At 42.0% G+C, this 13,175-nt stretch overlaps 3 protein-coding genes across 4 annotated transcripts; all 3 read left to right on the top strand.

Annotated features, from left to right (window-relative positions):
• Window positions 1–4,071: 4,071 nt before the first annotated feature.
• On the top strand, window positions 4,072–5,940 carry LOC125376164. The gene is made up of 3 exons (XM_048388007.1): window positions 4,072–4,946; window positions 5,381–5,460; window positions 5,637–5,940. The coding sequence occupies exons 1-3, from the start codon at window positions 4,922–4,924 to the stop codon at window positions 5,904–5,906; spliced, it is 375 nt and encodes a 124-aa protein (XP_048243964.1). The 5' UTR covers window positions 4,072–4,921; the 3' UTR covers window positions 5,907–5,940.
• A 1,644-nt stretch (window positions 5,941–7,584) lies between these two features.
• Window positions 7,585–9,453, top strand: LOC125376160. Its single transcript, XM_048387993.1, has 3 exons — window positions 7,585–8,459; window positions 8,894–8,973; window positions 9,150–9,453. Exons 1-3 carry the CDS (start codon window positions 8,435–8,437, stop codon window positions 9,417–9,419), a joined length of 375 nt encoding a protein of 124 aa, XP_048243950.1. The 5' UTR covers window positions 7,585–8,434; the 3' UTR covers window positions 9,420–9,453.
• Window positions 9,454–11,208: 1,755 nt separating this feature from the next.
• LOC125376158 lies at window positions 11,209–13,045 on the top strand. Of its 2 annotated transcripts, XM_048387981.1 has the most exons (3): window positions 11,209–11,948; window positions 12,383–12,462; window positions 12,639–13,043. In XM_048387981.1, the coding sequence occupies exons 1-3, from the start codon at window positions 11,924–11,926 to the stop codon at window positions 12,906–12,908; spliced, it is 375 nt and encodes a 124-aa protein (XP_048243938.1). In that variant the 5' UTR covers window positions 11,209–11,923; the 3' UTR covers window positions 12,909–13,043. The 2 variants fall into 2 exon arrangements, with proteins under 2 accessions (XP_048243938.1, XP_048243936.1); XM_048387979.1 differs by lacking the exon at window positions 11,209–11,948 and having other exon boundaries at window positions 11,955–12,462; window positions 12,639–13,045.
• The last annotated feature ends 130 nt before the right edge of the window (window positions 13,046–13,175 follow it).

Here is a 13,175-nt window from a genome sequence, read left to right as displayed (position 1 = left end):
TATTCCAATATAATAGCTAATCGTTTCTAATGTAACAATAATTGTGGCTTCCTTTATAAAGGAGTGCGAATCGAGAATTGCCTTTCTTCTCTAAAACACAAGTGTCGCCACATGGGATATATTACGAGCACTTCACCCAACTAATAGCAGTAGTCGGACAAGGGATTGAGAGTGATCTCCCTTCGCCTCAGTCAATATTGGATTCCACTCGTCTCATCACCTCACTGCTGGTCTTTTGGCCCGTGGTCTTCAGAAATTGCAGAGGGCATGCTTTTATACATAGGCCGAGGCCAGGCGCAAGTAGAAAGCCTATATTGACACCCACTTGTATGCAAGAGTAGATTAATATATATATATATATATATATATATATATATGACGTAATATTCGTATCTGGCATTCTTCAAAAATACCTAAGTGATACAAGGGGTCTGAATTCTACCCCTGTACGTCCACATCAAGGTTTTCAAAATGGGACGGTCAATAGGATTTCTCTGACTGTGAGTGTGTGGGTGGCTAGGATTTTTTCAGAAAAAAATATATTGTCTCCAAAGTTGATTGAAAACTAAATATGCTTCCATCTGTTGGACAAAAAGAACATTTTGGCCACCAAAAATACGTTGTTGCAAGGTGGGTTTTTGAAAAATGTTTTATTTAGGCTCATAGTTTATATTAACTGATTTTGCATTTGTAGCTGCAAAATATCTAGTCTCCATACAAAATCCAACGTCGCCCACTCCCCCTTCCAAAGGAACATGAAATGGTCGGCCCCTCAGGCCTAGTGTAGTAAAAACCAATATGCTTGTCATTTATCTTTCTCTCCTATTAGCTATTTTCTGTGGTCGTCGTGTTTCCAGATTAGAAATCAAACCAAATAAGAACTGTCGCTGCACACGTTGGAAAATACCAGTACCATTGAACTTTTATTTTATCCCTGTAGGCTTGGGAATAATTCCCAAATCCCACTTGGATTATCAGAGATGTGCATTCTTACTAGCCTGCTAGCCCGTGTCAGTTTGTCGAATGTAAAAGGTATTGTGAAGGCTAGTATAATAGAGGGTCGTTATATGGTATCGCTATTCGGCATAGCAAACGTTTAAGGTTAATGTCCATCTCATAGTGAACAAAATTCACCCTGTTTCGGGTAATGGAGGCACGAAAAACACCCAGTTTCACCTGCACAATTTTTTCAAACTCTGAACTGATGTAGGCAACGTTTCAGTTGTAAGATACAACTTAATACCGGTGTTCAGACGAAATAAACCCGGCAGTTTTCACCCTTGGCAATGCCATTAGGCTTTACCACGCCGGAAGCTGGCGATGAGCCTCGTTCTGACTCATCGAACTCCGTAACGTAGTTACCGTTGCCGTTATCGACGTCCCTTCTGTTTTCAACAGAAAAACGATCGCTTTTGCTCCGCTGACCTCTACGTTTCGCTCACTGCTGTATCATTCCAAGTGTGTCTTCTTCCAAGATGAATACAAGGCTTCACATTCAAGGTATTTAAGATCACAATTATTCCACTTAACAGTATTAAGATGTTAAATTAGACGTGAAATTGGTCGTTGTTAGGCAGCAGTATCGGGACTGAAGATGGCGGCCGCCATTTGCAATTGTCATAACTGAAAATGTTAGATTGTAAACTTGACATGTGGTTCTCAGATGAAACCTGTTCGTACATTATAGTGTCGGGCGATGTTGTACAGATGTAAGATAACCCGTATTCCGTGAAAGGCAGCTGTTTGGCCCATTTTATTGGTTAAATGTTGTCTTGCAGTACAGCCCGTAACCCTACATACACTTGGACTTCGAGGTGTCAAAGGGCCGAGGTCGAGTGGCATACTGTAGCTGTCAGAAGTCATGAATTGTGATTTTTTGAACGTAGCCGTCGGCGTACATTTAACTGAGGCTAGCTTTCGTTTTTCTTTTTCAGCTCGGGAGGACATAATTCGCTATTATGGCACTCCTGCGGCTGTGAGTTTGTGGCCGTCTCAGGATGAGGAGTCCGACTGTGTATGTAGTTTTACATGCCCACCCTATAAATTCTTCCGTCTAGTATAGCTGATTTGTTGCACATTAAGTCTGCCCAGTCCCTATAATAAAGTGTGATTCGTTTCCTTTGCAAAAGTATCCCGTATTTCTGTCTCACTTGACTTCCTTTGTCCCTCCCTCCACCCCTCGATGTGTAGCGTTCCCTGGCTGTGTCCCCTTCCCGTTGTCCCGACCCCCTGAGCGTTTTCACTCCGTTCTGGGCCCGCCCTGTCTACGGTGAGACGCTCCCCGCCCCCGTCACCATCAACCACGCCGCTTACTATCCTGCCCCAAGTGACGACGATGACAGTGACTGACGAGAGCGGCTGCCTTCTTTAGGAAGATCTTCTCTTAGACTCCTTATCCTTTTAATGTCTGAATGTGTGCAAGTGAGTAAATGAATGAGCAGGTGTGTATGTATGTATGTATGTATGTATGTATGTATGTATGTATGTATGTATGTATGTATGTATGTATGTATGTATGTGTGCGTTTGTGTGAGAGTAAATATAAGTTTGAATGAACATGCATGTGTGTGTATGTATAAGTGTGTGAGAAAGAGAGACTGAATGAATATGTATGTTTGTGTGTGTGTGTGTGTGTGTGTGTGTATTGTGTGCGTGTGTGAGAGTAAATGAAAGATTGAATCGGCATGTCTGTCTGTCTGTCTGTCTGTATGCATGTATGTGTGTGTATTTGTGTGTGAGTGTGAGAGAGTGAATGAACATGTATGTATAATAATGTGTGTATGTATGTTTGTATGTGTGAGAGGGAGAGTGGATGCATGTTAGAGGTGAGGGTTAGAGTGAATGAACGAGCATACATGTATGAGAGAGAGAGAGAGAGAGAGAGAGAGAGAGAGAGTACCATTCCATATACCCGCTCTTAGCGTATTTTTGGCGTATTTTTAGGCTCACAGTTTTGGCCCAACTTTCAGCTTCCTTTCGGCAAACCTCTTGGCTCATTAGCATGGCACAAGACCATACTTTCTATACAATTTTGGCCTGTTTTTGGATCTCCCTTGAGGCATATTACTTTCGACTTTCGGTCATCTGAATAAATGTTTCTGTAATGTATACACAAGTCGTCTGTTTTCTCTACAGTGTGTCTTCCTTACAGCTAATAATATATGGGCGACAGCAGCATCGCAATATTGGCCAAATCCCAAGATTTCCGAACATGAGACATAAATTCATATGGATATTGTTAAAAAGTGAATGCTGCCTCTATATTGCTGTGCTACTGTGTCCCAATTTCATGATCTGCACTAAGCAGAAGATTTCTAAATAGGTGGGGTTACCTTAAGATCAGACACTTCTAAATGTTTATGTGGCGACAATTGTGACATGGGATATTCTCCGAGGACAGCTCTCTGATACTTTGTTATCTGGAATAAATTTTATATTCCAATATAATAGCTAATCGTTTCTAATGTAACAATAATTGTGGCTTCCTTTATAAAGGAGTGCGAATCGAGAATTGCCTTTCTTCTCTAAAACACAAGTGTCGCCACATGGGATATATTACGAGCACTTCACCCAACTAATAGCAGTAGTCGGACAAGGGATTGAGAGTGATCTCCCTTCGCCTCAGTCAATATTGGATTCCACTCGTCTCATCACCTCACTGCTGGTCTTTTGGCCCGTGGTCTTCAGAAATTGCAGAGGGCATGCTTTTATACATAGGCCGAGGCCAGGCGCAAGTAGAAAGCCTATATTGACACCCACTTGTATGCAAGAGTAGATTAATATATATATATATATATATATATATTTATATATATATATATATGACGTAATATTCGTATCTGGCATTCTTCAAAAATACCTAAATGATACAAGGGGTCTGAATTCTACCCCTGTACGTCCACATCAAGGTTTTCAAAATGGGACGGTCAATAGGATTTCTCTGACTGTGAGTGTGTGGGTGGCTAGGATTTTTTCAGAAAAAAATATATTGTCTCCAAAGTTGATTGAAAACTAAATATGCTTCCATCTGTTGGACAAAAAGAACATTTTGGCCACCAAAAATACGTTGTTGCAAGGTGGGTTTTTGAAAAATGTTTTATTTAGGCTCATAGTTTATATTAACTGATTTTGCATTTGTAGCTGCAAAATATCTAGTCTCCATACAAAATCCAACGTCGCCCACTCCCCCTTCCAAAGGAACATGAAATGGTCGGCCCCTCAGGCCTAGTGTAGTAAAAACCAATATGCTTGTCATTTATCTTTCTCTCCTATTAGCTATTTTCTGTGGTCGTCGTGTTTCCAGATTAGAAATCAAACCAAATAAGAACTGTCGCTGCACACGTTGGAAAATACCAGTACCATTGAACTTTTATTTTATCCCTGTAGGCTTGGGAATAATTCCCAAATCCCACTTGGATTATCAGAGATGTGCATTCTTACTAGCCTGCTAGCCCGTGTCAGTTTGTCGAATGTAAAAGGTATTGTGAAGGCTAGTATAATAGAGGGTCGTTATATGGTATCGCTATTCGGCATAGCAAACGTTTAAGGTTAATGTCCATCTCATAGTGAACAAAATTCACCCTGTTTCGGGTAATGGAGGCACGAAAAACACCCAGTTTCACCTGCACAATTTTTTCAAACTCTGAACTGATGTAGGCAACGTTTCAGTTGTAAGATACAACTTAATACCGGTGTTCAGACGAAATAAACCCGGCAGTTTTCACCCTTGGCAATGCCATTAGGCTTTACCACGCCGGAAGCTGGCGATGAGCCTCGTTCTGACTCATCGAACTCCGTAACGTAGTTACCGTTGCCGTTATCGACGTCCCTTCTGTTTTCAACAGAAAAACGATCGCTTTTGCTCCGCTGACCTCTACGTTTCGCTCACTGCTGTATCATTCCAAGTGTGTCTTCTTCCAAGATGAATACAAGGCTTCACATTCAAGGTATTTAAGATCACAATTATTCCACTTAACAGTATTAAGATGTTAAATTAGACGTGAAATTGGTCGTTGTTAGGCAGCAGTATCGGGACTGAAGATGGCGGCCGCCATTTGCAATTGTCATAACTGAAAATGTTAGATTGTAAACTTGACATGTGGTTCTCAGATGAAACCTGTTCGTACATTATAGTGTCGGGCGATGTTGTACAGATGTAAGATAACCTGTATTCCGTGAAAGGCAGCTGTTTGGCCCATTTTATTGGTTAAATGTTGTCTTGCAGTACAGCCCGTAACCCTACATACACTTGGACTTCGAGGTGTCAAAGGGCCGAGGTCGAGTGGCATACTGTAGCTGTCAGAAGTCATGAATTGTGATTTTTTTAACGTAGCCGTCGGCGTACATTTAACTGAGGCTAGCTTTCGTTTTTCTTTTTCAGCTCGGGAGGACATAATTCGCTATTATGGCACTCCTGCGGCTGTGAGTTTGTGGCCGTCTCAGGATGAGGAGTCCGACTGTGTATGTAGTTTTACATGCCCACCCTATAAATTCTTCCGTCTAGTATAGCTGATTTGTTGCACATTAAGTCTGCCCAGTCCCTATAATAAAGTGTGATTCGTTTCCTTTGCAAAAGTATCCCGTATTTCTGTCTCACTTGACTTCCTTTGTCCCTCCCTCCACCCCTCGATGTGTAGCGTTCCCTGGCTGTGTCCCCTTCCCGTTGTCCCGACCCCCTGAGCGTTTTCACTCCGTTCTGGGCCCGCCCTGTCTACGGTGAGACGCTCCCCGCCCCCGTCACCATCAACCACGCCGCTTACTATCCTGCCCCAAGTGACGACGATGACAGTGACTACTGGGTGTACGAGGACGAGGACGACCACAGCTTTGTGGATGACAGAGAGATTCATCCCCTTAGAAAGGCGCTGACGAGAGCGGCTGCCTTCTTTAGGAAGATCTTCTCTTAGACTCCTTATCCTTTTAATGTCTGAATGTGTGCAAGTGAGTAAATGAATGAGCAGGTGTGTATGTATGTATGTATGTATGTATGTATGTATGTATGTATGTATGTATGTATGTATGTATGTATGTATGTGTGCGTTTGTGTGAGAGTAAATATAAGTTTGAATGAACATGCATGTGTGTGTATGTATAAGTGTGTGAGAAAGAGAGACTGAATGAATATGTATGTTTGTGTGTGTGTGTGTGTGTGTGTGTGTATTGTGTGCGTGTGTGAGAGTAAATGAAAGATTGAATCGGCATGTCTGTCTGTCTGTCTGTCTGTATGCATGTATGTGTGTGTATTTGTGTGTGAGTGTGAGAGAGTGAATGAACATGTATGTATAATAATGTGTGTATGTATGTTTGTATGTGTGAGAGGGAGAGTGGATGCATGTTAGAGGTGAGGGTTAGAGTGAATGAACGAGCATACATGTATGAGAGAGAGAGAGAGAGAGAGAGAGAGAGAGAGTACCATTCCATATACCCGCTCTTAGCGTATTTTTGGCGTATTTTTAGGCTCACAGTTTTGGCCCAACTTTCAGCTTCCTTTCGGCAAACCTCTTGGCTCATTAGCATGGCACAAGACCATACTTTCTATACAATTTTGGCCTGTTTTTGGATCTCCCTTGAGGCATATTACTTTCGACTTTCGGTCATCTGAATAAATGTTTCTGTAATGTATACACAAGTCGTCTGTTTTCTCTACAGTGTGTCTTCCTTACAGCTAATAATATATGGGCGACAGCAGCATCGCAATATTGGCCAAATCCCAAGATTTCCGAACATGAGACATAAATTCATATGGATATTGTTAAAAAGTGAATGCTGCCTCTATATTGCTGTGCTGCTGTGTCCCAATTTCATGATCTGCACTAAGCAGAAGATTTCTAAATAGGTGGGGTTACCTTAAGATCAGACACTTCTAAATGTTTATGTGGCGACAATTGTGACACGGGATATTCTCCGAGGACAGCTCTCTGATACTTTGTTATCTGGAATAAATTTTATATTCCAATATAATAGCTAATCGTTTCTAATGTAACAATAATTGTGGCTTCCTTTATAAAGGAGTGCGAATCGAGAATTGCCTTTCTTCTCTAAAACACAAGTGTCGCCACATGGGATATATTACGAGCACTTCACCCAACTAATAGCAGTAGTCGGACAAGGGATTGAGAGTGATCTCCCTTCGCCTCAGTCAATATTGGATTCCACTCGTCTCATCACCTCACTGCTGGTCTTTTGGCCCGTGGTCTTCAGAAATTGCAGAGGGCATGCTTTTATACATAGGCCGAGGCCAGGCGCAAGTAGAAAGCCTATATTGACACCCACTTGTATGCAAGAGTAGATTAATATATATATATATATATATATATATTTATATATATATATATATGACGTAATATTCGTATCTGGCATTCTTCAAAAATACCTAAATGATACAAGGGGTCTGAATTCTACCCCTGTACGTCCACATCAAGGTTTTCAAAATGGGACGGTCAATAGGATTTCTCTGACTGTGAGTGTGTGGGTGGCTAGGATTTTTTCAGAAAAAAATATATTGTCTCCAAAGTTGATTGAAAACTAAATATGCTTCCATCTGTTGGACAAAAAGAACATTTTGGCCACCAAAAATACGTTGTTGCAAGGTGGGTTTTTGAAAAATGTTTTATTTAGGCTCATAGTTTATATTAACTGATTTTGCATTTGTAGCTGCAAAATATCTAGTCTCCATACAAAATCCAACGTCGCCCACTCCCCCTTCCAAAGGAACATGAAATGGTCGGCCCCTCAGGCCTAGTGTAGTAAAAACCAATATGCTTGTCATTTATCTTTCTCTCCTATTAGCTATTTTCTGTGGTCGTCGTGTTTCCAGATTAGAAATCAAACCAAATAAGAACTGTCGCTGCACACGTTGGAAAATACCAGTACCATTGAACTTTTATTTTATCCCTGTAGGCTTGGGAATAATTCCCAAATCCCACTTGGATTATCAGAGATGTGCATTCTTACTAGCCTGCTAGCCCGTGTCAGTTTGTCGAATGTAAAAGGTATTGTGAAGGCTAGTATAATAGAGGGTCGTTATATGGTATCGCTATTCGGCATAGCAAACGTTTAAGGTTAATGTCCATCTCATAGTGAACAAAATTCACCCTGTTTCGGGTAATGGAGGCACGAAAAACACCCAGTTTCACCTGCACAATTTTTTCAAACTCTGAACTGATGTAGGCAACGTTTCAGTTGTAAGATACAACTTAATACCGGTGTTCAGACGAAATAAACCCGGCAGTTTTCACCCTTGGCAATGCCATTAGGCTTTACCACGCCGGAAGCTGGCGATGAGCCTCGTTCTGACTCATCGAACTCCGTAACGTAGTTACCGTTGCCGTTATCGACGTCCCTTCTGTTTTCAACAGAAAAACGATCGCTTTTGCTCCGCTGACCTCTACGTTTCGCTCACTGCTGTATCATTCCAAGTGTGTCTTCTTCCAAGATGAATACAAGGCTTCACATTCAAGGTATTTAAGATCACAATTATTCCACTTAACAGTATTAAGATGTTAAATTAGACGTGAAATTGGTCGTTGTTAGGCAGCAGTATCGGGACTGAAGATGGCGGCCGCCATTTGCAATTGTCATAACTGAAAATGTTAGATTGTAAACTTGACATGTGGTTCTCAGATGAAACCTGTTCGTACATTATAGTGTCGGGCGATGTTGTACAGATGTAAGATAACCCGTATTCCGTGAAAGGCAGCTGTTTGGCCCATTTTATTGGTTAAATGTTGTCTTGCAGTACAGCCCGTAACCCTACATACACTTGGACTTCGAGGTGTCAAAGGGCCGAGGTCGAGTGGCATACTGTAGCTGTCAGAAGTCATGAATTGTGATTTTTTTAACGTAGCCGTCGGCGTACATTTAACTGAGGCTAGCTTTCGTTTTTCTTTTTCAGCTCGGGAGGACATAATTCGCTATTATGGCACTCCTGCGGCTGTGAGTTTGTGGCCGTCTCAGGATGAGGAGTCCGACTGTGTATGTAGTTTTACATGCCCACCCTATAAATTCTTCCGTCTAGTATAGCTGATTTGTTGCACATTAAGTCTGCCCAGTCCCTATAATAAAGTGTGATTCGTTTCCTTTGCAAAAGTATCCCGTATTTCTGTCTCACTTGACTTCCTTTGTCCCTCCCTCCACCCCTCGATGTGTAGCGTTCCCTGGCTGTGTCCCCTTCCCGTTGTCCCGACCCCCTGAGCGTTTTCACTCCGTTCTGGGCCCGCCCTGTCTACGGTGAGACGCTCCCCGCCCCCGTCACCATCAACCACGCCGCTTACTATCCTGCCCCAAGTGACGACGATGACAGTGACTACTGGGTGTACGAGGACGAGGACGACCACAGCTTTGTGGATGACAGAGAGATTCATCCCCTTAGAAAGGCGCTGACGAGAGCGGCTGCCTTCTTTAGGAAGATCTTCTCTTAGACTCCTTATCCTTTTAATGTCTGAATGTGTGCAAGTGAGTAAATGAATGAGCAGGTGTGTATGTATGTATGTATGTATGTATGTATGTATGTATGTATGTATGTATGTATGTATGTATGTATGTATGTATGTGTGCGTTTGTGTGAGAGTAAATATAAGTTTGAATGAACATGCATGTGTGTGTATGTATAAGTGTGTGAGAAAGAGAGACTGAATGAATATGTATGTTTGTGTGTGTGTGTGTGTGTGTGTGTGTATTGTGTGCGTGTGTGAGAGTAAATGAAAGATTGAATCGGCATGTCTGTCTGTCTGTCTGTCTGTATGCATGTATGTGTGTGTATTTGTGTGTGAGTGTGAGAGAGTGAATGAACATGTATGTATAATAATGTGTGTATGTATGTTTGTATGTGTGAGAGGGAGAGTGGATGCATGTTAGAGGTGAGGGTTAGAGTGAATGAACGAGCATACATGTATGAGAGAGAGAGAGAGAGAGAGAGAGAGAGAGAGTACCATTCCATATACCCGCTCTTAGCGTATTTTTGGCGTATTTTTAGGCTCACAGTTTTGGCCCAACTTTCAGCTTCCTTTCGGCAAACCTCTTGGCTCATTAGCATGGCACAAGACCATACTTTCTATACAATTTTGGCCTGTTTTTGGATCTCCCTTGAGGCATATTACTTTCGACTTTCGGTCATCTGAATAAATGTTTCTGTAATGTATACACAAGTCGTCTGTTTTCTCTACAGTGTGTCTTCCTTACAGCTAATAATATATGGGCGACAGCAGCATCGCAATATTGGCCAAATCCCAAGATTTCCGAACATGAGACATAAATTCATATGGATATTGTTAAAAAGTGAATGCTGCCTCTATATTGCTGTGCTGCTGTGTCCCAATTTCATGATCTGCACTAAGCAGAAGATTTCTAAATAGGTGGGGTTACCTTAAGATCAGACACTTCTAAATGTTTATGTGGCGACAATTGTGACACGGGATATTCTCCGAGGACAGCTCTCTGATACTTTGTTATCTGGAATAAATTTTATATTCCAATATAATAGCTAATCGTTTCTAATGTAACAATAATTGTGGCTTCCTTTATAAAGGAGTGCGAATCGAGAATTGCCTTTCTTCTCTAAAACACAAGTGTCGCCACATGGGATATATTACGAGCACTTCACCCAACTAATAGCAGTAGTCGGACAAGGGATTGAGAGTGATCTCCCTTCGCCTCAGTCAATATTGGATTCCACTCGTCTCATCACCTCACTGCTGGTCTTTTGGCCCGTGGTCTTCAGAAATTGCAGAGGGCATGCTTTTATACATAGGCCGAGGCCAGGCGCAAGTAGAAAGCCTATATTGACACCCACTTGTATGCAAGAGTAGATTAATATATATATATATATGACGTAATATTCGTATCTGGCATTCTACAAAAATACCTAAATGATACAAGGGGTCTGAATTCTACCCCTGTACGTCCACATCAAGGTTTTCAAAATGGGACGGTCAATAGGATTTCTCTGACTGTGAGTGTGTGGGTGGCTAGGATTTTTTCAGAAAAAAATATATTGTCTCCAAAGTTGATTGAAAACTAAATATGCTTCCATCTGTTGGACAAAAAGAACATGTCGGCCACCAAAAATACGTTGTTGCAAGGTGGATTTTTGAAAAATGTTTTATTTAGGCTCATAGTTTATATTAACTGATTTTGCATTTGTAGCTGCAAAATATCTAGTCTCCATACAAAATCCAACGTCGCCCACTCCCCCTTCCAAAGGGACATGAAATGGTCGGCCCCTCAGGCCTAGTGTAGTAAAAACCAATATGCTTGTCATTTATCTTTCTCTCCTATTAGCTATTTTCTGTGGTCGTCGTGTTTCCAGATTAGAAATCAAACCAAATAAGAACTGTCGCTGCACACGTTGGAAAATACCAGTACCATTGAACTTTTATTTTATCCCTGTAGGCTTGGGAATAATTCCCAAATCCCACTTGGATTATCAGAGATGTGCATTCTTACTAGCCTGCTAGCCCGTGTCAGTTTGTCGAATGTAAAAGGTATTGTGAAGGCTAGTATAATAGAGGGTCGTTATGTGGTATCGCTATTCGGCATAGCAAACGTTTAAGGTTAATGTCCATCTCATAGTGAACAAAATTAACCCTGTTTCGGGTAATGGAGGCACGAAAAACACCCAGTTTCACCTGCACAATTTTTTCAAACTCTGAACTGATGTAGGCAACGTTTCAGTTGCAAGATACAACTTAATACCGGTGTTCAGACGAAATAAACCCGGCAGTTTTCACCCTTGGCAATGCCATTAGGCTTTACCACGCCGGAAGCTGGCGATGAGCCTCGTTCTGACTCATCGAACTCCGTAACGTAGTTACCGTTGCCGTTATCGACGTCCCTTCTGTTTTCAACAGAAAAACGATCGCTTTTGCTCCGCTGACCTCTACGTTTCGCTCACTGCTGTATCATTCCAAGTGTGTCTTCTTCCAAGATGAATACAAGGCTTCACATTCAAGGTATTTAAGATCACAATTATTCCACTTAACAGTATTAAGATGTTAAATTAGACGTGAAATTGGTCGTTGTTAGGCAGCATTATCGGGACTGAAGATGGCGGCCGCCATTTGCAATTGTCATAACTGAAAATGTTAGATTGTAAACTTGACATGTGGTTCTCAGATGAAACCTGTTCGTACATTATAGTGTCGGGCGATGTTGTACAGATGTAAGATAACCCGTATTCCGTGAAAGGCAGCTGTTTGGCCCATTTTATTGGTTAAATGTTGTCTTGCAGTACAGCCCGTAACCCTACATACACTTGGACTTCGAGGTGTCAAAGGGCCGAGGTCGAGTGGCATACTGTAGCTGTCAGAAGTCATGAATTGTGATTTTTTGAACGTAGCCGTCGGCGTACATTTAACTGAGGCTAGCTTTCGTTTTTCTTTTTCAGCTCGGGAGGACATAATTCGCTATTATGGCACTCCTGCGGCTGTGAGTTTGTGGCCGTCTCAGGATGAGGAGTCCGACTGTGTATGTAGTTTTACATGCCCACCCTATAAATTCTTCCGTCTAGTATAGCTGATTTGTTGCACATTAAGTCTGCCCAGTCCCTATAATAAAGTGTGATTCGTTTCCTTTGCAAAAGTATCCCGTATTTCTGTCTCACTTGACTTCCTTTGTCCCTCCCTCCACCCCTCGATGTGTAGCGTTCCCTGGCTGTGTCCCCTTCCCGTTGTCCCGACCCCCTGAGCGTTTTCACTCCGTTCTGGGCCCGCCCTGTCTACGGTGAGACGCTCCCCGCCCCCGTCACCATCAACCACGCCGCTTACTATCCTGCCCCAAGTGACGACGATGACAGTGACTACTGGGTGTACGAGGACGAGGACGACCACAGCTTTGTGGATGACAGAGAGATTCATCCCCTTAGAAAGGCGCTGACGAGAGCGGCTGCCTTCTTTAGGAAGATCTTCTCTTAGACTCCTTATCCTTTTAATGTCTGAATGTGTGCAAGTGAGTGAATGAATGAGCAGGTGTGTATGTATGTATGTATGTATGTATGTATGTATGTATGTATGTATGTATGTATGTATGTATGTATGTATGTATGTATGTATGTATGTGTGCGTTTGTGTGAGAGTAAATATAAGTTTGAATGAACATGCATGTGTGTGTATGTATAAGTGTGTGAGAAAGAGAGACTGAATGAATATGTATGTTTGTGTGTGTGTGTGTGTGTGTGTATT

The sequence above is a fragment of the Haliotis rufescens genome, unplaced genomic scaffold (genome assembly GCF_023055435.1).
Source record: "Haliotis rufescens isolate VD_foot unplaced genomic scaffold, xgHalRufe1.0.p SCAF_7, whole genome shotgun sequence".
Taxonomy (NCBI): Eukaryota; Metazoa; Mollusca; class Gastropoda; order Lepetellida; family Haliotidae; genus Haliotis; species Haliotis rufescens.
Note: the sequence above shows the minus strand (reverse complement) of the source record. Positions and strands in the feature narration are given on the sequence as shown.

Coding starts and splice junctions, on each gene's coding strand:
- LOC125376164 (XM_048388007.1), top strand. CDS start 4,922: ATGAATACAAGGCTTCACATTCAAG. Junction 4,947..5,380: donor TACAAGGCTTCACATTCAAG/GTATTTAAGATC, acceptor TTTCTTTTTCAG/CTCGGGAGGACATAATTCGC. Junction 5,461..5,636: donor AGGATGAGGAGTCCGACTGT/GTATGTAGTTTT, acceptor CTCGATGTGTAG/CGTTCCCTGGCTGTGTCCCC.
- LOC125376160 (XM_048387993.1), top strand. CDS start 8,435: ATGAATACAAGGCTTCACATTCAAG. Junction 8,460..8,893: donor TACAAGGCTTCACATTCAAG/GTATTTAAGATC, acceptor TTTCTTTTTCAG/CTCGGGAGGACATAATTCGC. Junction 8,974..9,149: donor AGGATGAGGAGTCCGACTGT/GTATGTAGTTTT, acceptor CTCGATGTGTAG/CGTTCCCTGGCTGTGTCCCC.
- LOC125376158 (XM_048387979.1), top strand. CDS start 12,310: ATGAATTGTGATTTTTTGAACGTAGCCGTCGGCGTACATTTAACTGAG. Junction 12,463..12,638: donor AGGATGAGGAGTCCGACTGT/GTATGTAGTTTT, acceptor CTCGATGTGTAG/CGTTCCCTGGCTGTGTCCCC.